General features: G+C 43.1%; 2 protein-coding genes across 3 annotated transcripts; both read left to right on the top strand.

Moving 5' to 3' along the window:
* Positions 1–9,067: 9,067 nt before the first annotated feature.
* Positions 9,068–12,681, top strand: LOC110527210. The gene is made up of 7 exons (XM_036982201.1): positions 9,068–9,179; positions 9,699–9,718; positions 9,908–10,108; positions 10,268–10,650; positions 10,736–10,780; positions 12,247–12,319; positions 12,434–12,681. Exons 2-7 carry the CDS (start codon positions 9,703–9,705, stop codon positions 12,496–12,498), a joined length of 783 nt encoding a protein of 260 aa, XP_036838096.1. The 5' UTR covers positions 9,068–9,179; positions 9,699–9,702; the 3' UTR covers positions 12,499–12,681.
* Positions 12,682–13,196: 515 nt separating this feature from the next.
* LOC110518946 (ubiquitin-protein ligase E3A) lies at positions 13,197–22,563 on the top strand. 2 transcript variants are annotated; one of them, XM_036982198.1, is made up of 12 exons: positions 13,197–13,514; positions 14,261–14,305; positions 14,839–15,077; positions 15,250–15,929; positions 16,015–16,581; positions 16,754–16,898; positions 17,313–17,518; positions 17,753–17,917; positions 18,095–18,250; positions 18,348–18,421; positions 18,618–18,761; positions 20,652–22,563. In XM_036982198.1, exons 1-12 carry the CDS (start codon positions 13,441–13,443, stop codon positions 20,770–20,772), a joined length of 2,616 nt encoding a protein of 871 aa, XP_036838093.1. In that variant the 5' UTR covers positions 13,197–13,440; the 3' UTR covers positions 20,773–22,563. The 2 variants fall into 2 exon arrangements, with proteins under 2 accessions (XP_036838093.1, XP_036838094.1); XM_036982199.1 differs by lacking the exon at positions 13,197–13,514 and adding an exon at positions 13,539–13,672.
* Positions 22,564–23,685: the final 1,122 nt, after the last annotated feature.

Below are 23,685 nucleotides of genomic sequence, written 5' to 3'. Positions count from 1 at the left end.
ACAATGCCCCCGTGCACAAAGCGATTTGGTTTGGTGATTATGAATATGTGGAGGAATTGCCGTTGAAATGAAGTTCCTCGTTCAATAAGTGTTCAGCAGTAACATACCATTTTGCTGAAATGTTACACAGCCTGAGTAGGAAGTGTACATTCATACAGATGTCTGATACACAGGATCACCAACAACTGAGTGATAGTCTTGTACAAACTGTTATGTGCATGTAACTCTCAAAATAAAGGAAACACTTGAGTAAACGATGGATACAAAGTACATTAAAAGCAGGTGCTTCCACACAGGTGTGGTTCCTGAGTTAATTAAGCAATTAACATCCCATCATGCTTAGGGTCATGTGTAGAAATGCCCAGTTGCCCATTGTTTTGGCTACCATGGCTAGAAGAAGAGATCTCAGTGACTTTGAACAGAGAGGAAGAGGCGAAGTGAAAGGGTCCAATCCCATGTGGGAATACGACATTCTGTTTATTAAGCAGACCTCCTGCCTTCTCACCTTTGGGACATCGACTCCCATTGTTAGGGCGGAGACAAGAACATCTCTTCATTATATACATATATATTCTGCTTTGAAAGAGAGGTCTCGAAGGATTATAGTGGGTTTAAAGGGTATTTGTGTCGGTCTCAGTCACCAGGCTCAACCCAATTGGACACTTATGGGAGATTCTGGAGTGGCGCTTGAGCAGTGTTCCATCAACAAAACACCAAATCATGGAATTGCTCCCCAAAGAATGGTGTCACATTCCTCCGAAAGAGTTCCAGACATTTGTACAATCTATGCCAAGGCGCAATGAAACGGTTCTGCTGGCTTGTGGTGTCCCAACGCCCTGTTAAGACACTTTATGTTAGTGTTTCCTTTATTTTGGCCGTTGGCCTACCTGTACTTGACCTTATATTAAAGGACCCACCAGAGGACAATGCTGCCCTCATTTCGACGTAATTCCTGCCTACTGCAGGAAATTCTTGTTTTGGATCCACCTCCGAAATATGACCAGACAATTTACAGGCTTACATATTCACGAATTGTGGGTGGGAAGAAATGTGGTGACTGGTGATTTTTCCATGTGGAGTGGACATACATCAACAAATAGGTAACTGACAGCTGTTAGTGTAGCTACCTAGCTAGCACGCTAACCTTAGCTAGTTAATGTTATCTGTTGTTGCTGTTTTTTTACTACACCGTATTCAAAAGATTAGGCTATTCTGGAGCTGGACTTGTCATAATCATTTAGGGAAAAGCATGGCCACAGATGGATACCAGTATCTTTGTCTTCATGTTCTAATGTTATCTCTGAAGATTGGGCATCTTCAATAATAGATGTTTTTATCCATTGTAATGGACACAGTGCAACCTTTGGTAGGTAGTCATTGAGCAAAGCCGAGTCATATATACAGTCATTGAGCAAAGCCAAATCATCTAGTCATTGAGGAAAGCCAAGTAATAAATAGTAATTGAGTAAAACCAAGTCATAGATACAGTCATTGTGTCACAACCGGATCTGTTTCACCTGCCTTGTCCCCACTCCCCACCAGGTGTCTCCTATTTTTTCCCCCATTATCCCCTGTGTATTTATACCTGTGTTTTCTGTTTGTTGCCAGTTCATCTTGATTTGTCAGGTCTTACCAGCATGTTTTCTAGTCTTCCTGTTTAAGACCTGCCTGCCTGCCGCTGTGTCCCTTTCTGACTCCTTTTGATTCTGAGAACCGAACCATCCGCCTCGTGTCTGCGTCATATCTTGAGAGGTGATACATTGAGCAAAGTCGTACATACAGTCTGAGCAAAGCCAGGTCAGCCCATGGACTGGAGTTTAAAACGTTTTCCACCGTTGTTTACACACGTTTTGTGCTGCCATCAATTTAGACGGGAACAGATTATTTTAATTACTGGTGGTTAAAATGGCTTTTCATTGTGTTCCATGGTGTTTATCGCCCCCTAGTGGAACTTTCTGGTACTTAGACTACGGAAACAAGTAGAGTTGTCGTTCTGCACGCAGAGAAGCAGCTAAAGCTAGTGATGATAATCTTATTGATAGAATTGCTTACTTATCAATGTTAGTTGGTTGCATTTACTCACAAATTGCCTTTCATGTATGCCGTCAGCTGAATTAGGTTGCTTGTGTGTCATAAACAAATTGTTAAACATACAAAACTGTAGTTTTGTTACTGTTTCTAGTGTAATATGCTTTATTGTACAGAGGTGTTTGCACATTAGTGTAATGAAAGGGGTTGGCTAGTTGTTGCTCATATGGTAATTGGCTATCTGGTTTGGTATCATGCCAGATACATGGGACCATGGCACTTGCTTTGTATTTATGCAACTTACTGTATAATGTATAGCTACGGTATGTTGATGGGAATTGAATACTGAAGTATATTATTCTGAATTTTGAATTTTCTGAACATCATAAGTGATGTTCTCCCTGGCTAAACAACGGGGAAATAATCTTCTGGAGTGACGGATCCAGCCGCCGAAAGCCTCCACATCAACTCCACCACATGCATCCTCCATTGCCTGGAGAAAAGGGATGTGTGCGAGGGGATGGCGATCATACACCTTCCATCGCCATGCTGAAAAAACTATTCAATTGGGTTTAGTATAGGGAATATGATGGGAGGTATAGAACAACACATTGTAGGTGGTCAATGAACCAGTTGCGGACCAGAGCAGACTGGTGGAAACTCACGTTGTCCCAGATGACAACATACCTGGGCTGCTCTGGTCCACCCCTCTGCTCGGCTGGAATGAGGAAGCCATGTAGTGTGTCCAGGAATGTGATGATAAGGACGGTGTTGTAGGGACCAAGGTTGGCATGGTGATGGACGCCTCGCTGGCTAACAGCTGCGCACATGGTGATATTCCCTCCACGCTGTCCAGGGACATTCACAATGGCACGGTGGCCAATAATGTTCCGTCCATGTCCCCTTTTGGCTAGGTTGAAGCCAGCCTCATCATTGTATATATAAACATGCTGAATTGCAGCGGCATCCAGCTCCAAGACTCTCTGAAACAGACAAGACAATATGTGACATAGACCTAGAGCAGTCAATATGGCGAGGCACAATAAAATGGATTACAGTACTGTGATGTGTCTATACAGTGCTGATATGATAGTAAATTCACAGTATATAGTACTTACTTGCACATTTTCATAGCACTGTTCTTTAACCCTCTGAGTTTTGCTGAAAGGGCACCTTGTAGACCTGTTTCATCCAGATTTGGTTGTGCTGTAACACACGGTCCAATGTAGACAAGCCCACCTGGTGAATGTTATTGAATATTGTGTTGTCTGCAATTATGTGGTTCTGGATTTTTCATAGTCTAATGGTACTGTTTGCTACCACCATGTTCTCAATAGCGGTCTACTGTTCTGGTGTGAACAGCCGGTGTCTTCCATCATGGCCTGACCATCTCTGTTCTGGTGTGAACAGCCGGTGTCTTCCATCATGGCCTGACCGTCTCTGTTCTGGTGTGAACAGCCGGTGTCTTCCATCATGGCCTGACCGTCTCTGTTCTGGTGTGAACAGCCGGTGTCTTCCATCATGGCCTGACCGTCTCTGTTCTGGTGTGAATAGCCGGTGTCTTCCATCATGGCCTGGCCGTCTCTGTTCTGGAGTGAACAGCCGGTGTCTTCCAACATGGCCTGGCCGTCTCTGTTCTGGTGTGAACAGCCGGTGTCTTCCAACATGGCCTGGCCGTCTCTGTTCTGGTGTGAACAGCCGGTGTCTTCCAACATGGCCTGGCCGTCTCTGTTCTGGTGTGAACAGCCGGTGTCTTCCATCATGGCCTGGCCGTCTCTGTTCTGGTGTGAACAGCCGGTGTCTTCCATCATGGCCTGACCGTCTCTGTTCTGGTGTGAACAGCCGGTGTCTTCCATCATGGCCTGGCCGTCTCAGTTCTGGTGTGAACAGCCGGTGTCTTCCATCATGGCCTGGCCGTCTCTGTTCTGGTGTGAACAGCCGGTGTCTTCCATCATGGCCTGGCCGTCTCAGTTCTGGTGTGAACAGCCGGTGTCTTCCATCATGGCCTGGCCGTCTCTGTTCTGGTGTGAACAGCCGGTGTCTTCCATCATGGCCTGGCCGTCTCTGTTCTGGTGTGAACAGCCGGTGTCTTCCATCATGGCCTGGCCGTCTCAGTTCTGGTGTGAACAGCCGGTGTCTTCCATCATGGCCTGACCGTCTCTGTTCTGGTGTGAACAGCTGGTGTCTTCCATCATGGCCTGACCGTCTCTGTTCTGGTGTGAACAGCCGGTGTCTTCCATCATGGCCTGACCGTCTCTGTTCTGGTGTGAACAGCCGGTGTCTTCCATCATGGCCTGGCCGTCTCTGTTCTGGTGTGAACAGCCGGTGTCTTCCATCATGGCCTGACCGTCTCTGTTCTGGTGTGAACAGCCGGTGTCTTCCATCATGGCCTGGCCGTCTCTGTTCTGGTGTGAACAGCCGGTGTCTTCCATCATGGCCTGGCCGTCTCTGTTCTGGTGTGAACAGCCGGTGTCTTCCATCATGGCCTGACCGTCTCTGTTCTGGTGTGAACAGCCGGTGTCTTCCATCATGGCCTGACCGTCTCAGTTCTGGTGTGAACAGCCGGTGTCTTCCATCATGGCCTGACCGTCTCTGTTCTGGTGTGAACAGCCGGTGTCTTCCATCATGGCCTGACCGTCTCTGTTCTGGTGTGAACAGCCGGTGTCTTCCATCATGGCCTGGCCGTCTCTGTTCTGCAGAATATCCACAAATATGATAGGTTACAGTAAGCTAAAATAATCTATTTTCTTTCCATATGAAATTACATTACTGTAACATTGGCCAACAATCCCTGAGTAACAGAGGCCTACTGATATGTCAGACTGCAGTATACTACAATACACATACATAAAGAGCATAGTGTAGATGGTAGGTAACTTACCGGTTCTCATTTCTGAATGTACGGATGATAGATGCAACCATGTAGCGGCTCAGGTTGGGCTGAACTCTCTGCCCAACCTCCCTCATACTCAATCAATGGTTGAGCACATGGTCAACCAATGTGGCCCTGATCTCATCTGAGACAACTGTGCTTCCTCATCCTCCCCGTCCTCCTCATCCTCCCTGTCCTCCTCATCCTCCCCGTCCTCCTCATCCTCTTCCTCCCCGTCCTCCCCGTCCTCCTCATCCTCCCCGTCCTCCTCATTCTCCCCGTCCTCCTCATCCTCTTCCTCCCCGTCCTCCTCATCCTCCCCGTCCTCCTCATTCTCCCCGTCCTCCCCGTCCTCTTCATCCTCCTCGTCCTCCTCATTCTCCCTGTCCTCCCCGTCCTCCTCATCTTCCCCGTCCTCCTCATCCTCTTCCTCCCCGTCCTCCCCATCCTCCTCTTCCTCCCCGTCCTCCTCATCCTCCCCGTCCTCCCCGTCCTCCTCATCCTCTTCCTCCCCTTACTCTCACCTCTAGCTCTTGCTTCATCATTGACTTCCATTTTCCTCCAAAACAGGAGAGCTCATCTGTGGCCTTTTATAGTGCTAAAGCTCTGATTTCTAAGTGAACAAGTGGACTAAAGAGATTTCAATGTTGAATGCTGTGCCTAATGTAGAGAACTGTGTGTAGTGTTTTGCAAAAAGTGTGATATAGAATTGAAAAGCAGGAATTGTGTTTGCAATTTTGCAGACTTGGTTTAGGGATTTGGTACATGAGTTTCAGGTTTCGGTGATTGCGTTTCAAGTTCCACTTTTAGTGTGTAAACAATTGGGAAAAACTGTAATCAAGAACTACGAGTGACCTAAGCGACTTTGAGCGTGGTCTGACCGTAGGTGCCAGGCACACCGGTTCCAGTATCTCAGAAACGGCTGGCCTCCTCGGCTTTTCATGCATAACACTGTCTAGTGTGTACCTGAATGAACGGTTCGACAAACAAAAACATCCAGTCAGCGGCAGATGGAGTGTGCCTCTGGCTATATGTAAATAAATAAAAACAAGAAAATGGTGTTGTCTGGTTAGCTTAATATAAGGAATTAAAAATTATTTATAGTTTTACTTTTACTTTTGATACTGAAGTACATTTTAGTAATTACATATACTTTTGAGACTTAAGTATATTTAAAACCAAATACTTTTAGACTTTTACTCAAATAGATTTAACTGGGTGACTTTTACATTTGAAAGTTGTTTTCTATTCTTTACTTTTACTCAAGTATGACAATTGGGTACTTTTTCCACCACTGTCGGTACCGAGTCAATGTACAGGGATACATAAGTCAATGTAAGGGATACATAAGTCAATGTACGGGATACATACAGTGCCTTGCGAAAGTATTCGGCCCCCTTAAACTTTGCGACCTTTTGCCACATTTCAGGCTTCAAACATAAAGATATAAAACTGTATTTTTTTGTGAAGAATCAACAACAAGTGGGACACAATCATGAAGTGGAACGACATTTATTGGATATTTCAAACTTTTTTAACAAATCAAAAACTGAAAAATTGGGCGTGCAAAATTATTCAGCCCCCTTAAGTTAATACTTTGTAGCGCCACCTTTTGCTGCGATTACAGCTGTAAGTCGCTTGGGGTATGTCTCTATCAGTTTTGCACATCGAGAGACTGAATTTTTTTCCCATTCCTCCTTGCAAAACAGCTCGAGCTCAGTGAGGTTGGATGGAGAGCATTTGTGAACAGCAGTTTTCAGTTCTTTCCACAGATTCTCGATTGGATTCAGGTCTGGACTTTGACTTGGCCATTCTAACACCTGGATATGTTTATTTTTGAACCATTCCATTGTAGATTTTGCTTTATGTTTTGGATCATTGTCTTGTTTGAAGACAAATCTCCGTCCCAGTCTCAGGTCTTTTGCAGACTCCATCAGGTTTCCATTCTTCCAGAATGGTCCTGTATTTGGCTCCATCCATCTTTCCATCAATTTTAACCATCTTCCCTGTCCCTGCTGAAGAAAAGCAGGCACAAACCATGATGCTGCCACCACCATGTTTGACAGTGGGGATGGTGTGTTTAGGGTGATGGGCTGTGTTGCTTTTACGCCAAACAGAATGTTTTGCATTGTTGCCAAAAAGTTCAATTTTGGTTTCATCTGACCAGAGCACCTTCTTCCACATGTTTGGTGTGTCTCCCAGGTGGCTTGTGGCAAACTTTTTATGGATATCTTTAAGAAATGGCTTTCTTCTTGCCACTCTTCCATAAAGGCCAGATTTGTGCAATATATGACTGATTGTTGTCCTATGGACAGAGTCTCCCACCTCAGCTGTAGATCTCTGCAGTTCATCCAGAGTGATCATGGGCCTCTTGGCTGCATCTCTGATCAGTCTTCTCCTTGTATGAGCTGAAAGTTTAGAGGGACGGCCAGGTCTTGGTAGATTTGCAGTGGTCTGATACTCCTTCCATTTCAATATTATCGCTTGCACAGTGCTCCTTGGGATGTTTAAAGCTTGGGAAATCTTTTTGTATCCAAATCCGGCTTTAAACTTCTTCACAACAGTATCTCGGACCTGCCTGGTGTGTTCCTTGTTCTTCATGATGCTCTCTGCGCTTTTAACGGACCTCTGAGACTATCACAGTGCAGGTGCATTTATACTGAGACTTGATTACACACAGGTGGATTGTATTTATCATCATTAGTCATTTAGGTCAACATTGGATCATTCAGAGATCCTCACTGAACTTCTGGAGAGAGTTTGCTGCACTGAAAGAAAAGGGGCTGAATAATTTTGCACGCCCAATTTGTCAGTTTTTGATTTGTTAAAAAAGTTTGAAATATCCAATAAATGTCGTTCCACTTCATGATTGTGTCCCAATTGTTGTTGATTCTTCACAAAAAAATACAGTTTTATATCTTTATGTTTGAAGCCTGAAATGTGGCAAAAGGTCGCAAAGTTCAAGGGGGCCGAATACTTTCGCAAGGCACTGTAAGTCAATGTACGGGATACATAAGTCAATGTACGGGATACATAAGTCAATGTACAGGGACATCAGTCAATGTACGGTATACATAAGTCAATGTACAGGGACATCAGTCAATGTACGGGATACATAAGTCAATGTACGGGATACATAAGTCAATGTACAGGGACATCAGTCAATGTACGGGATACATAAGTCAATGTACGGGATACATAAGTCAATGTACGGGATACATAAGTCAATGTGCAGGGACATCAGTCAATGTACGGGATACATAAGTCAATGTAAGGGATACATAGGTCAATGTACGGGGGGGGGATACATCAGTCAATGTAAGGGATACATAAGTCAATGTACGGGATACATAAGTCAATGTACAGGGACATCAGTCAATGTACGGGATACATAAGTCAATGTACGGGATACATAAGTCAATGTACAGGGACATCAGTCAATGTACGGGATACATAAGTCAATGTACGGGATACATAAGTCAATGTACGGGATACATAAGTCAATGTACAGGGACATCAGTCAATGTACGGGATACATAAGTCAATGTACAGGGACATCAGTCAATGTACGGGATACATAAGTCAATGTACGGGATACATAAGTCAATGTACGGGATACATAAGTCAATGTACAAAGTGGCAATCTGCTATTGGTACATACATTTTTGGACTTTTGAATTAATTATATATACACCCATTGATTCTTAAAGACTATAAATTCTAATTGCACTATGAGATTACTTCAACTGTCAACCCCATCAGAACCCAAAATATAACCTTGTTTTATTACATTGTTTTTAAATGTGTAATTGTAAACAAAGACTGCATAGCCTCCAACCTTGTCTAAAACTATCATTTCTATATCATGGATGGTGGTGCATCCATAGCTCTGTCTATAAATGTGAGTGTGGTTACATTTTTCCAGCCCCATTCCTCAGCTGTTTACCAAATCAGTTGTGCTCACTTTGTTGTTTGAACTATAGATTGCCTAGATGGTTGCGTTCACACAGGCAGCCCAATTCTGATATTTTTTTCCGATCAGCTCTGGAAAAGATCTGTTGTGAAAAGATCTGATGTGATTGGTCAAAAGACCAATTAGTGGAAGAAAATCTGAATGCATCTGCCTGTGTAAACTCAGCATTTGTGACTTTATGAAAAAATTGCCACCTCCCCTTATTATCTCATGCTGTTTAGTCTCACTTTCTCTTAGCTATTAAAACAGATCACTTCAAACCACAACTGCAGTACAGTCGATAGAAAATAATCCTACAGCTGCAGAGTAAGTCTACTTTCCTCATTTCATTGACAATTCATGTTCAATATGAACATCATAACTATCATTTACAGTTGGGTGGGTGTCATGAAAGGTTTTGTGATCATTTAATATTCTGTCTACAACAGGAATAAAACGGTACACATGGTTAAGTAGAAACTGGTAGTGCAGAATTTAATGGAATGTTTTTTACATGAGTAATTCTATGAATGTAGAATAGAACTGAGTCAGTAAGTCCATTTACAATAACACATTACTTTCACTTTCTAATTCCAAGAAATCATGTGGTCCAGTGGAAGGAGTGAGGTGGTGAAGTACTCTAGAGCCGGATACTGTGAAAGACTAGAGCAAAAAAGTGAAAGTTTAGAATGTGATATAGCCTCATGCTGCTGTACACAGTTTGCACTGTAGAGAAATATATTTTATCTTCATGGTTTGCACACTGGTTGTTGTACATGTTTTCCTATCCTGAATGTATCTATCTAGACTAATAAACCCATTTGTCTGTTCATTCACTTCCTTTAGATCCATGTTGGAACACAGAGGTAATTTTCAACAGGGCTCTTATGTATAATGTAATATTTTGATGAAGGGGTGCACTATAAAGTAAATGGTTAAACCTACAATGCTCTTATATCTGGCTGAACTATGAACATTGTTCCAATTAACAAAAACATTAATACTTTTATCAATGACCTTTTTGACCTTCCTCTTTGTTGTCTGTTTAAAATCAGTGGCACACAATATGAAGTACTACACAGTTGAGACTGGCAATACTTTGGATTCTCATATTCAGTTTATGAGACGACTCAACAACACCACAAGATGTTTTACGGAAGTCGAGTCGCCAGTGGAGAGTGATGTCATCATGGCTTTCTGTCCCATCGTCTCCCGCGCCGGGACTGATATTGAAGCAGCACTGCAACAGATTCCAAGTACAGTAACTCATCCCAAATATGACTTCCTAAACAATGTTATTTCCCTCTATACCAGATATTCTCTTTCCACACCAGATTTACTCAAAATGTACCAAAGGCATGAATTACATTACTACATTGTTTATTTGAGTATTCCCACATTCTCTTTCTTGACAGTGGGTAAATATGTCATTCTGGTAGTGCTGCATCACACCTTCAACCCAGACTACACTGTACCTGACAGCAGCAGACTAGTGACCAGAAGTGATGTAATACTCACAGTGGACTGTCTGTTCCATGAGAGCCAGGGACTACTGGACTGTCCTCACAATGATGCAGCAGTCAGAAATATTAGGCAGAAGTTTGACACAGTGGACTGTCTGTTCCATGAGAGCCAGGGACTACTGGACTGTCCTCGCAATGATGCAGCAATCAGAAATATTACGCAGAAGTTTGACACAGTGGACTGTCTGTTCCATGAGAGCCAGGGACTACTGGACTGTCCTCACAATGATGCAGCAGTCAGAAATATTAGGCAGAAGATTGACATAGATCCTGTGGTATGGTATCAATTAATCATCATTTTGAATACAGTATTTCTCTATTTGATGTACGGTATTCATTTTTCCTCTCCTTTTTTTACAGGCCAGAAATCGTGACTGTCTAGCTTGGATTCTAAACGCTGCCATGGTATGAGAAAAAGTAACCATACATCAGCAACTACTATACTGAACAAGAATATAAACGCAACGTGCAACAATTTCCAGTTCATATAAGGAAATAAGTCAATTGAAATAAATTCATTAAACAATCATCTATGGATGGTTGGTCACAGATACCATTAAAAAAAGAGGTAGGGGCGTGGATCAGAAAACCAGTCCAAATCTGGTGTGGCCACCATTTGCCTCATGTAGCGTGACACATCTCCTTCACATAGAGTTGATTGTGGTCTGTGGAATGTTGTCCCTCTCCTCTGTGTGAAGTTGCTGGATATTTGCGGGAACTGGAACACGCTGTTGTACATGTTGATCCAGCCCCCCCGAACATGCTCAATGTGTGACATGTCTGGTGAGTATGCAGGCCATGGAAGAACTGGGTCATTTTCAGCTTCCACGAATTGTGTCCAGATCCTTGCGAAATGGGGCAGTGCATTATGCTGAAACATGATGGCGGTGGATGAACGGCACAAAATGGGCCTCAGGATCACCTCACGATATATTTGTGCATTAAAATTGCCATCGATAAAATGCAATTGTGTTCATTGTCCATAGCTTATGCCTGCCCATACCATAACGTCACCGCCACCATGGGGCACTCTGTTCACAATGTGAACAGAGTGGCCATTGAAGGTAAGCATTTGCCCACTGAAGTCGTTTACGACGCTGAACTGCAGTAAGGCCAAGACCCTGGTGAGGACGACGAGCACGCAGATGAGCTTCCCTGAGAAATTCTTTGGTTGTGCAAACCCACAGTTTCCTCAGCTGCCTGGGTGGCTGGTTTCAGACGATCCCGCAGGTGAAGATGCCGGATGTGGAGGTTCTGGGCTTGTGTGGTTACACGTAGTCTGCAGTTGTTAGGCCAGTTGGACGTACTGCCAAATTTTCTAAAACAACATTTGAGGCGGCTTTTGGTAGAGAAATGAACATTCAACTCTTTGGCAACAGCTCTGGTGGACATTCCTGCAGTCAGCATGACAATTACACACTCCCTCAAAACTTGAGACATCTGGGGCATTGTGTTATGTGATAAAACTGCACATTTTAAAGTGGTGTTTTATTGTCCCCGGCACAAGGTGCATCTGTGTAATGATCAAGCTTTTTAATCAGCTTCTTGACATGCCACACCTGTCAGGTGGATGGATTATCTTGGCAATGGAGAAATGCTCACTAACTGGGATGTCGACAAATTTGTGCACAAAATCTGAGAGAAATAAGCTTTTTGTGCATATGGAACATTTCTGGGATCTTTTATTTCAGCTCATGAAACATTGGACCAACACTATATGTTGGGTTTATGTTTTTGTTCAGTGCTAATTAAATATCTTGTTGTCTAGTGTTGGGGAGATATCTGCCATAATGTAGCTATTTAAAGAAAAGTCAGAACTGCAGCGTATCTCTGAAGCACAGGTCACTTTTAAATAATTATTTTCTTTCCAGGTGTTACTGTCTTTATGCTGCAACTGCCCTTGTGTGGTGTTTTCTTACATGATGGGGCTCATCTCAGGCAAAAGTAGGTTCCAGTAGGTTTAAGCATTCATTAATATCGTCATTGTAATTACAGTAATCATCACAGGTCAAATCAACAACTAACATCTTGTGTTTTATGTTTCCTAATCTTTTCAAGATCCATGTCCCTTTGCAAGACCTCATTCCAGAAATGAAGACTATTTACATTTGGCCCAACTATGAACATGTGATAATATATAGTGTGACTCCTGTAAACGTGATGATCAATTCCCTTAGAGAACAAATGTTATGGATTACATCTTTAATTGCACGTCATTTAGGCCTACTTGAGAAAGTACAGATCATTTACAGTGGTAATGTATGGAATTAGGCCTGGCTGTATCAATGTAACAATAATATGGAAATTAAAAAAAACAGGATTTGTGGAAAGGCACGAGTCTCAACATCACTGGTTATACCCTAGAGTAAGTATATATTTCCTGAGTTTTCTTATATCTCTTAGATATAGGACAGACACTTCAAAACCTTTTTTTTACTTCTTTTTTTTTGTTGCCATTTATGCATGTGTTATTCATTGCGTTTCTATAGGCTATAGTAGTAAAGGCCAAATTCAATATTTTATCAAATAATTAAACAAAAATATTATATAGCTAAAGGGCACCCCCCCAGCTTAGACGTTTAAGAATTAAAACGATAGTACATGTATCCCACTTCTGACACCGGTGTAGTGAACAGTGGCAGAATCCCATTTGCCTGACTCAAGGAACACTTGATAGCCACAATTTTAATTTGGATAGCTATGTATTTTGGAGGTGTTTGTAACAGACATAAAGGCTTCACTGTTTTTTGCAGTAGCTCAATGACTGAACTGAGCTCAAAAGTGAGGGAAAAGGTTTTTGAACAAAATATTCCTACCGCAACATTGCATTCTGGGACGTGTCCCCTGTTCGGGTTGTTGAAGTCAAGATGGCTGTAAACACCAAACAGAGACTAGAGCATGAAATAGGCCTTAAATGAAGTTCCTTATTCAATAAAATCGCCCATCACCGTCAAGAGCCTTGAGCAGTAACATAACGATTTGTTGAATATTTATCCAAACTGTGGAGAAAGTGTTAATTCATACAGTTACACAGGATCACGGGCAACTGCGGGAGAACGTCTCGTATGAATTCCGACGAGAGGGATTGTGAGTGTGCGCTACCACAGGCCGAGACATCCCCTGCAGGAGGATACGACAGGTCGGCATGGAGATAAATAGAGTGTCGTGGTTTGGGGAAGGGTGCATGTTTCTGTATCGTTGCAATAAAATGATTCCCAACTTATGGTTTCTGGCTAGCTAGCTATGTAACTGGCATGTAAAATGAAGTAAAAGTGCAACATTCCTGCAGATTTCCAGGTATGTAGGCAGCTAGTTAATGTTGCCCTCCAGCTAGGCTAGGCTAGGCCTGAAAAGTGCATTTAGCAACCGCTAGTTGGCTAACTAGCAATGCTACTTAGCTAGTTATTAACATAACTTTTAGGTAGCTAGTTTGTTTGCTGTTCTGATTACACGTTAACGTACAGTTACGACGATGTATTGCTGAATTGTAACTATGTTACCTAAAACATTATCGCCTGAACGACTAGCTACTTAGCAAGCAAGCTGCACGGTCATCACTCTGTCTGCGTTAGCTAGCTGGCCAACGTTAGCTACTTGTATCGGTCTTTGCAGATTTATATTCGCTGTTCCTGTAGACATTTCATCATCAGTTAGAAATTTGTTTACATTAACATAAGATTAACTAGCGTTCACTTACTGTTAGTTGTTGTGGCTGTCTTAACTAGCTAGTTAGCTAACGCTACACTAGTAAAAATCGTTTCACTCGCTAGATAAGTTGGTTAATTTCTCTGCTGTAGCTAGCTGTAGTAGGTAGGCTAGATGGTTCTGTCAACATATTTAGCTACATATTTCTGACCTAAGCTATTGATGTATTTGTTTGTTTAGAATACAAGAGGAGTCTGACATAGAAAACACGGAAGCAAGCCGAATGTAAGTTTATTTTAAGTTGTCAGTCATGTCATTCAGTGATTAACATACAGTAGCTAGCTACAGTACAGTAAGTTAATTTAGTCGCCTACCTCAGAACATGTTAATTGACTATCTATGGAATGCTAATATTTAATATCTCCCTCCTTTCACTAACCAATGAATGTCCACAGTCATTTTGTCAAAGTGTCACCATCTATGCACCTTCATATTAATAATTTTACTCTTTGGCTTCCACACACATTCCCTCCTGCATGGTCTGCTGACTGCAGCAGGCACACACAGTGGATGCTGAGTCCACAAGTTCCCAATGAAAATGAATGTTTTCGTTCTTAAATGTTTAGCGGCTTATCTAATTTCCAATGAAGACCACATCGATATTTATAAATGACATTAAGTTCCCTTTGTTTTTTTTGTTTTTTTTTATGTTTACCACTTTGGATGTTGATAAGACTGATTTCAGTGCTGTTTTGATTGAGACTTGCAGCCAGTTTCATAACTTTCCATGCTTCCAATCTGAACGGCCTCCAATTCAGGAAGCGAGCAGCCGCCAAGCATCTAATAGAGCGCTACTACCACCAGTTAACGGAGGGCTGTGGGAATGACTCCTGCTCGAACGCGTGGTGCTCCTCGTCCAGGGGCTCCCACCGCTTGGACAACAACGCAGCCGCCGTCAAGGCCCTGGAGCTGTACAAGAACAATGCCAAACTGTGCGACCCACACCCCTCCAAGAAAGGCACCACTATGAACCATTGTGTAAGGGACGACTTCAAAGGTGTGTTGGCATAAGTGACTCATTCGTGCATCAATACTTTTTGGAGTGTTTCAATTGTAGTGCAGAATTTCAGTTTCAGGCTGTTGATCTTAACTGAAACTGTTAACTTTTTAGCCATAACTGGATATTACATATGCTGCTTAATTAACTGTATTACATTGATGTTTTCCAGATGTGAATTACCTAACAGAGGATAAAGTCTATGAGATCCTACACATCTGTGGAGAGAAGGAGGACTACTCCCCTCTGATCCGGGTCATAGGACGGGTGTTCTCCAGCGCAGAGGGCCTGGTGCAGAGCTTCCGCCGGTCCAAACCACCCACCAAGGAGGAGCTCAAGTCCCTCCAGAGCAAGGACGAGGACAAAGACGAGGACGAGGAGGAAGCGGCCGCCTGCTCCGCTGCTGCTATGGAGGAGGACTCGCCCGGTTCCTCTTCCCGGTTAGACGGCGCTGCATCAGGGGACAATGATGTGGGGAAGCTGGGTCCTGATGAGGTTTCTGTGGACATCGACGCTGTCAGGAGGGTCTACCAGAGACTGCTGTCCAACGGTAATATCGAAACTGCCTTCCTCAACGCACTGGTCTACCTGTCGCCCAACGTGGAATGTGACCTGACGTACCACAACGTCTACTCCCGGGACCCCAACTACCTGAACTTGTTTGTGGTGGTGATGGAGAACAGTAACCTCCACAGCCCAGACTACCTGGAGATCGCCCTGCCCCAGTTCTGCAGGGCCATGAGCAAGCTGCCCCTACCCGCGCTGGCCAAGCTGGCCCGCCTGTGGTCTCACTACAGTGCTGAGCAGATCCACCGCATAATGGAGACCTTCCAGCAGCTCATCACCTACAAGGTAGCTAGATTCTCTTGGTATTTTGTCTTTTCTTGTAATGAAAAGCACTATACAAATTAAATGTATTGTTATTTTAATTACTAAGGTGGTCAGCAATGAGTTCAACAGCCGCAACCTGGTGAACGACGACGATGCAGTGGTGGCAGCCACCAAGTGCTTGAAGATAGTCTACTATGCAAATGTCATGGGAGGGGAGGTGGACACGGAGCACAACGAAGAGGAGGACGAGGAGCCCATCCCTGAGTCCAGCGAGTTGACGCTGCAGGAGCTGCTGGGGGAGGAGAGGAGAAACAAGAAGGGCCCCCGGGTGGACCCCCTGGAGACTGAGCTTACCATCCGGACTTCCGACAGCCGGCGGCCCCTCATCCCCTTTGAGGAGTTTGTCAACGAGCCCCTGAATGAAGTCCTAGAGATGGACAAGGACTACACGTTCTTTAAAGTGGAGACGGAGAACAAGTTCTCCTTCATGACGTGTCCGTTCATCCTCAACGCCGTGACCAAGAACCTGGGCCTGTACTACGACAACCGCATCCGCATGTACAGCGAGCGACGCATCACAGTACTCTACAGCCTGGTGCAGGGACAACAGCTCAACCCCTACCTGAGGCTTAAAGTACGCCGAGACCACATCATCGATGATGCCCTCGTCAGGGTAAGTCCAAGGCCCTGTTTAGTTTCTCCCACCCCGAAGTGTGTACTTGTTTCGTCTACTCCCCCTCAAGGATTTAAAAGCATTGGAGTGGTGTTTGTACTGACTGGAGAGTGTCCACTATATTCCTCACACTAGTATTAGATCATTATTTTACTTCTATTTTTCCTGTTAGCTTGAGATGATCGCCATGGAGAATCCTGCAGACTTGAAGAAGCAGCTGTATGTGGAGTTTGAAGGAGAACAAGGTGTAGATGAAGGAGGGGTTTCCAAAGAGTTCTTTCAGCTCGTCGTGGAGGAGATCTTCAACCCAGATATTGGTGAGAAACCAAGTCGTCAGTCGGTCGATACGTTGCTGACCCGTCACTGTGAGACTGGGATTGGATGTGGTTGATTTGTGTTGCTGTTGTGTTTTATAAAGGTCCTCGTCGTTACTGCAGTGGATGTGGTTGGTTTGTGTTGCTGTTGTGTTTTATAAAGGTCCTCGTCGTTACTGCAGTGGATGTGGTTGGTTTGTGTTGCTGTTGTGTTTTATAAAGGTCCTCGTCGTTACTGCAGTGGATGTGGTTGGTTTGTGTTGCTGTTGTGTTTTATAAAGGTCCTCGTCGTTACTGCAGTGGATGTGGTTGGTTTGTGTTGCTGTTGTGTTTTATAAAGGTCCTCGTCGTTACTGCAGTGGATGTGGTTGGTTTGTGTTGTATATTGTAAAGGTGGTTCCTTGTCCTTCTCCTCAGGAATGTTTGCGTACGACGAGCGCACCAAGATGTTCTGGTTCAACCCGTCGTCGTTTGAAAACGAGGGTCAGTTCACGCTGATCGGCATCGTCCTTGGCCTGGCCATTTACAACAACTGCATCCTGGACGTTCACTTCCCCATGGTGGTCTACAGAAAGCTCATGGGCAAGAAAGGAACCTTCCGGGACCTCGCAGACTCCAATCCGGTTAGTATTTGAAGTCCTGTTTATTAATACAATTAGCTTAATGATATTCATCTCCAGAGTGGGATTTAAACCTTTGTGCTCCGACATGGCTGTAGACTCCTATGGTGTTACATTACATTTTACTTAGCAATTTCTTTCAGGGCAATCTAGACCTTAACAGATAAATACCATTGAAATGGTGTTATTGATAAGGTGTTTCTGTCTGCTCTCCCCTGTGTCCTGTTCTCTGTGCAGGTTCTGTACCAGAGTCTGAAGGAGCTGTCAGAGTACGAGGGTAGTGTGGAGGAGGACATGATGATCACCTTCCAGATATCCCAGACAGACCTGTTCGGAAACCCCCTCATGTACGACTTAAGGGAAAATGGTGATCAAATTCCAGTCACCAACGAGAACAGAAAAGTGAGTTTCAAGAATTTTTGGAGAAAATTATTTCACTCAAAATCATGCTTTTAGACATTTTAATTATTAGGGTTTTTCTATTTTAGATGTAGCTTATTTGACCAGTGGGGTTGAATAGAGTATGAGGTAGTGTTCCGTCCAGAGAATCATGCCGTTGTTTCATCTTGTGGTCGACAGGAGTTTGTAGCTCAGTATGCGGAGTACATGCTGAATAAGAGTGTTGAGAAGCAGTTCAAAGCCTTCAGAAGAGGTTTTCACATGGTCACCAACGAGTCCCCGCTGAAATATTTATTCCGGCCGGAGGAAATCGAGCTGCTCATCTGTGGAAGCAGGGTAAGCTGTAGAAAAGAGAATTTAGTCATTTGTATTTATTCTTTTGTGTTTTTTAAATGTGATTTTTAACTCTCCATAATGTGTATATCACACACAGAACCTAGACTTTCAAGCACTTGAAGAAACGACAGAATATGATGGCGGCTACAGCAGAGATTCACGCATCATTAAGTAAGGAATTGCTTTATTTTAGGGTGTGTGTGTGTGGAGGTGATGGACCATTACTTCAAAGGGGACTTGACTGCAGAAAGGACAGTCTAACCATTTTGAAATTCAGCAGTTTGATCTGCTGCTGACATCAGGGACAGTGACCAAAAACCCAGAATAGGACACTAATATAAAGCCTTGTCTGTACTTGACCCACCAGGGAGTTCTGGGAGACGCTGCACTCGTTTGCTGAGGAGCAGAAGAGGCTGTTCCTGCAGTTCACTACGGGCACAGACAGAGCCCCTGTCGGAGGCCTGGGAAAGCTCAAGATGATCATCGCCAAGAACGGCCCCGACACAGACAGGTGAGGATGTTTTCCGTCTGCAGCCCACATTGCTCACTCACATCACGTTGGAAACATGCAACTAGCAAATGTGTTCAACTGTGTGTATATACAGTGCCTTGCGAAAGTATTCGGCCCCCTTGAACTTTGCGACCTTATGCCACATTTCAGGCTTCAAACATAAAGATATAAAACTGTATTTTTTTGTGAAGAATCAACAACAAGTGGGACACAATCATGAAGTGGAACGACATTTATTGGATATTTCAAACTTTTTTAACAAATCAAAAACTGAAAAATTGGGCGTGCAAAATTATTCAGCCCCCTTAAGTTAATACTTGGTAGCGCCACCTTTTGCTGCGATTACAGCTGTAAGTCGCTTGGGGTATGTCTCTATCAGTTTTGCACATCGAGAGACTGAAATTTTTTCCCATTCCTCCTTGCAAAACAGCTCGAGCTAAGTGAGGTTGGATGGAGAGCATTTGTGAACAGCAGTTTTCAGTTCTTTCCACAGATTCTCGATTGGATTCAGGTCTCGACTTTGACTTGGCCATTCTAACACCTGGATATGTTTATTTTTGAACCATTCCATTGTAGATTTTGCTGTATGTTTTGGATCATTGTCTTGTTGGAAGACAAATCTCCATCCCAGTCTCAGGTCTTTTGCAGACTCCATCAGGTTTTCTTCCAGAATGGTCCTGTATTTGGCTCCATCCATCTTCCCATCAATTTTAACCATCTTCCCTGTCCCTGCTGAAGAAAAGCAGGCCCAAACCATGATGCTGCCACCACCATGTTTGACAGTGGGGATGGTGTGTTCAGCTGTGTTGCTTTTACGCCAAACATAACGTTTTGCATTGTTGCCAAAAAGTTACATTTTGGTTTCATCTGACCAGAGCACCTTCTTCCACATGTTTGGTGTGTCTCCCAGGTGGCTTGTGGCAAACTTTAAACAACACTTTTTATGGATATCTTTAAGAAATGGCTTTCTTCTTGCCACTCTTCCATAAAGGCCAGATTTGTGCAATATACGACTGATTGTTGTCCTATGGACAGAGTCTCCCACCTCAGCTGTAGATCTCTGCAGTTCATCCAGAGTGATCATGGGCCTCTTGGCTGCATCTCTGATCAGTCTTCTCCTTGTATGAGCTGAAAGTTTAGAGGGACGGCCAGGTCTTGGTAGATTTGCAGTGGTCTGATACTCCTTCCATTTCAATATTATCGCTTGCACAGTGCTCCTTGGGATGTTTAAAGCTTGGGAAATATTTTTGTATCCAAATCCGGCTTTAAACTTCTTCACAACAGTATCTCGGACCTGCCTTGTGTGTTCCTTGTTCTTCATGATGCTCTCTGCGCTTTTAACGGACCTCTGAGACTATCACAGTGCAGGTGCATTTATACGGAGACTTGATTACACACAGGTGGATTGTATTTATCATCATTAGTCATTTAGGTCAACATTGGATCATTCAGAGATCCTCACTGAACTTCTGGAGAGAGTTTGCTGCACTGAAAGTAAAGGGGCTGAATAATTTTGCACGCCCAATTTTTCAGTTTTTGATTTGTTAAAAAAGTTTGAAATATCCAATAAATGTCGTTCCACTTCATGATTGTGTCCCACTTGTTGTTGATTCTTCACAAAAAAATACAGTTTTATATCTTTATGTTTGAAGCCTGAAATGTGGCAAAAGGTCGCAAAGTTCAAGGGGGCCGAATACTTTCGCAAGGCACTGTATAAATGAATAAAAATAACCATGTACTTTGCATGCATTTGGTTTGAGGGGAAATTGATGAATTGGCTTCAGATTACAGTGGAACTTCAAGGTAATCCCATTCCAAATGAATGGCCTGTTGACCTTAACAATTGGAATGGCCTTTGACCCCTTCCCTCTCCTCTGCCCCTTTCTGCAGGTTACCCACATCTCACACCTGCTTCAACGTGCTGCTGCTCCCGGAGTACGACACCAAGGAGAAGCTGAGAGAGAGACTGCTCAAAGCCATCCTCTATGCCAAAGGGTTTGGGATGCTCTGAGGCCATGGCTGCCACACTGAAAGAGGACTCCTTTTCACAATCTCCCTCCTTCCCCCATATCAGAAAAAATAAACGAAAGATGACCAACCAACACAAAATTGTTCAAGATTCGAGATGAGAAAAGCCGAAAATCAACACAATGGTTAATCTAAAGGTAGCGCACTCTAGTAGTGGAGTTTGTCTGTGCCAGCGTCCCGATCTCTTGGAGTAGCTTCATTGAACTTCATGTGATCTAAAGTACGTTTCAATTCCCACGTGTGAATGTGTTCTGAACGCATCCTTTATCTTATTTTATGTACAGGGGATTGTTTCCCCCTTAATATTTATTTTAAGGTTGAAATCGGTTATTTTGATCCTTGACTGGAATAACACCTTTTTTTTGTTGGGAAAGGGGAGGGCTGGGATTATTTAATAATCTGGATTGTGACAATGACGATGTAGAAACATTTTACCATTTGTGAGACAGAAAAGGCTGCATCCATTCATGCATTGCAGTCCTCTTTGCAGTCTGTTACTTTGCAATCGTTCGGTTGCATCGCTGCAGTCAGAAGCTGATGTGACGAGGGAAACCGTGTATATGATGTCCTACCCCCCCCCCCCCCCACACACACACACACACACACACCTTCCATATTATTTAGCCAATCGAACCAGACTCCATTTGTCATGGAAGTGTTTGGAGCTTGGAAAGTAATTTCATTCAGACAGCATCTTCAGAAAATGTTTACCTTGAGCATCTGTCCTGAATGACACCCTATTCCCTATCTAGTGTTCTACTGTTGACTAGGGCCCATTAGGGTGCCATTTGGGACACATACATTATTTTCGCCATTGGAGCACTGAGAGTAGACTGAAACTTTGTCGGAGCTGTTGTAAGTGCACTTAGACATTTTCAGAATTATAATTTTTTGGCTACAATTACATGATTGTTCTCAAAAAAAATAATTTCTGAAGTCTTCCTTTGTTGCCCGTGTCTAACCGGTATTATATTGTAATCCTCAGTACATTTATATCATCAGAATAGCATTTATTCTGGTTGTCTACACTTCTAGAAGACCAACCCCAAATATGTCCCAGGTTTATCTTCCTTTTAAAATCAAGGCATTTTGTACTAAATGAAATGTCTACAGACATTTGCCAAGTGTTACTGACAAATCTTTGCTCTCCAGTGATCCTGGAGCGATCTAGAAGATTTGTCTCTGTGTCGAAAATAACTTACGACAGACCTTTTTTTTAAATGGTTCATTTTCGATTTGGAAAAGCTAGCTGTGAAAATTCCTTCAGCCCTGGCACAGTAAACAGTTGATTTGTTTCTTTGTCTTTTAGTTTCTGGACAATTCCATAGGGATGTAATCACTGCTTAGGAATGTCAATGGATCCTGAATCCTGATGCCGTCTTTCAGTCAGTAAGCAGTCAGCCAGCTCGCAGTAATGTCACTTTTCAACGGTGCTCAGGGCTGCTTGTGAAGAACCTGCCCCAACAAATACATTTCAGATATTGTGCCCTGAGCCTTCCCTTCCTCCATCGCTTCTTTGGGTTTCTGCTGTACCTCATTCATTTGTATCTCTGTTTTGTACTGCTGAAGTTGCTGCTCGCCTGTACATTTAAAAGGACTCCAGGGCCCAGAGAATGGACAACGTTCACCCTGATCTTGGAATTGAAGCAGTCAGTTTATAGGTTGGTTTGAGTTAACTGTTACCTTTTAAAAAAAATGTAATTGATAAAAAGGCTTCAAATCAAGTGTTGTGAAAACATGCTAAATAAAAGTGACTGCTTTTTTCCAACTTGTACTTGGTGAAGAGTTCATTTAATCATATGTGAACAGATGGATTTGTAAGACTTTTGAGGATTGTGTAATTTATGATTCTGAAGTACTCTTCCACTTTTTTACTGTCTCGTACCCCAGTGAAGTTAACCAAGACATGTTAATTTATTCAACATACATTCAGTCGATTGGCTTAAAAGAGCCGAGTTGTTCTACCTCTGAAAAGAGAACATATCACTGAAAGTTCAAATAAATATGTTTGCATTTGATTTGACCGTTTTTAAGCTTCTTAGTTTTAACAAGTACAGTACAATCTTGAGTTTAAGTGGAATTGACTTGGAAATGATAGTAAGCCAAAAACATCCAATTATTTTCAGATAATGTACATTTCAACTGACCAAGACATTTCAAAAGCACACCAGCAGCAAAATTCAACTACCAGTGTCTTTTGGATTCAAATACAGACCAATTTTGGATAATATATTTATTACAAAATAAAAACATTTTGGTATCACTTTAAGCCTATCAAACAAGCAGGACAAATAACTAAACTCAGCAAAAAAAGAAACGTCCCTTTTTCAGGATCCGGTCTTTCAAAGATAATTTGTAAAAATCCAAATAACTTCACAGATCTTCATTGTAAAGGTTTTTAACACTGTTTCCCATTCTTGTTCAGTGAACCATAAACAATTAATGAACATGCACCTGTGGAATGGTCGTTAAGACACTAACAGCTTACAGACGGTAGGCAATTAAGGTCACAGTTATGAAAACTTAAGACACTAAAGAGGCCTTTCTACTGACTCTGAAAAACACTAAAAGAAAGTTGCCCAGGGTCCCTGCTCATATGTGTGAAAGTGCCTTAGGCATGCTGCAAGGAGGCATGAGGAATGAGGACTGCTGATGTGGCCAGGGCAATAAATTGACAACAACGTCGTCCAACGTCGCCTATGGGCACAAACCCACCGTCTCTGGACCAAACAGGACTGGCAAAAAGTGTTCTTCACTGACGAGTCGCGGTTTCGTCTCACCAGGGGTGCTGGTCGGATTCGCGTTTATGGTCGAAGAAATGAGCGTTACACCGAGGCCTGTACTCTGGAACGGGATCGATTTGGAGGTTGAGGGTCTGTCATGGTCTGGTGCGGTG

This window comes from Oncorhynchus mykiss, chromosome 7 (genome assembly GCF_013265735.2).
Source record: "Oncorhynchus mykiss isolate Arlee chromosome 7, USDA_OmykA_1.1, whole genome shotgun sequence".
NCBI classification, from domain to species: domain Eukaryota; kingdom Metazoa; phylum Chordata; class Actinopteri; order Salmoniformes; family Salmonidae; genus Oncorhynchus; species Oncorhynchus mykiss.
The sequence above is the reverse complement of the archived record's forward strand: the minus strand, read 5'-3'. Positions and strand labels throughout refer to the sequence as shown.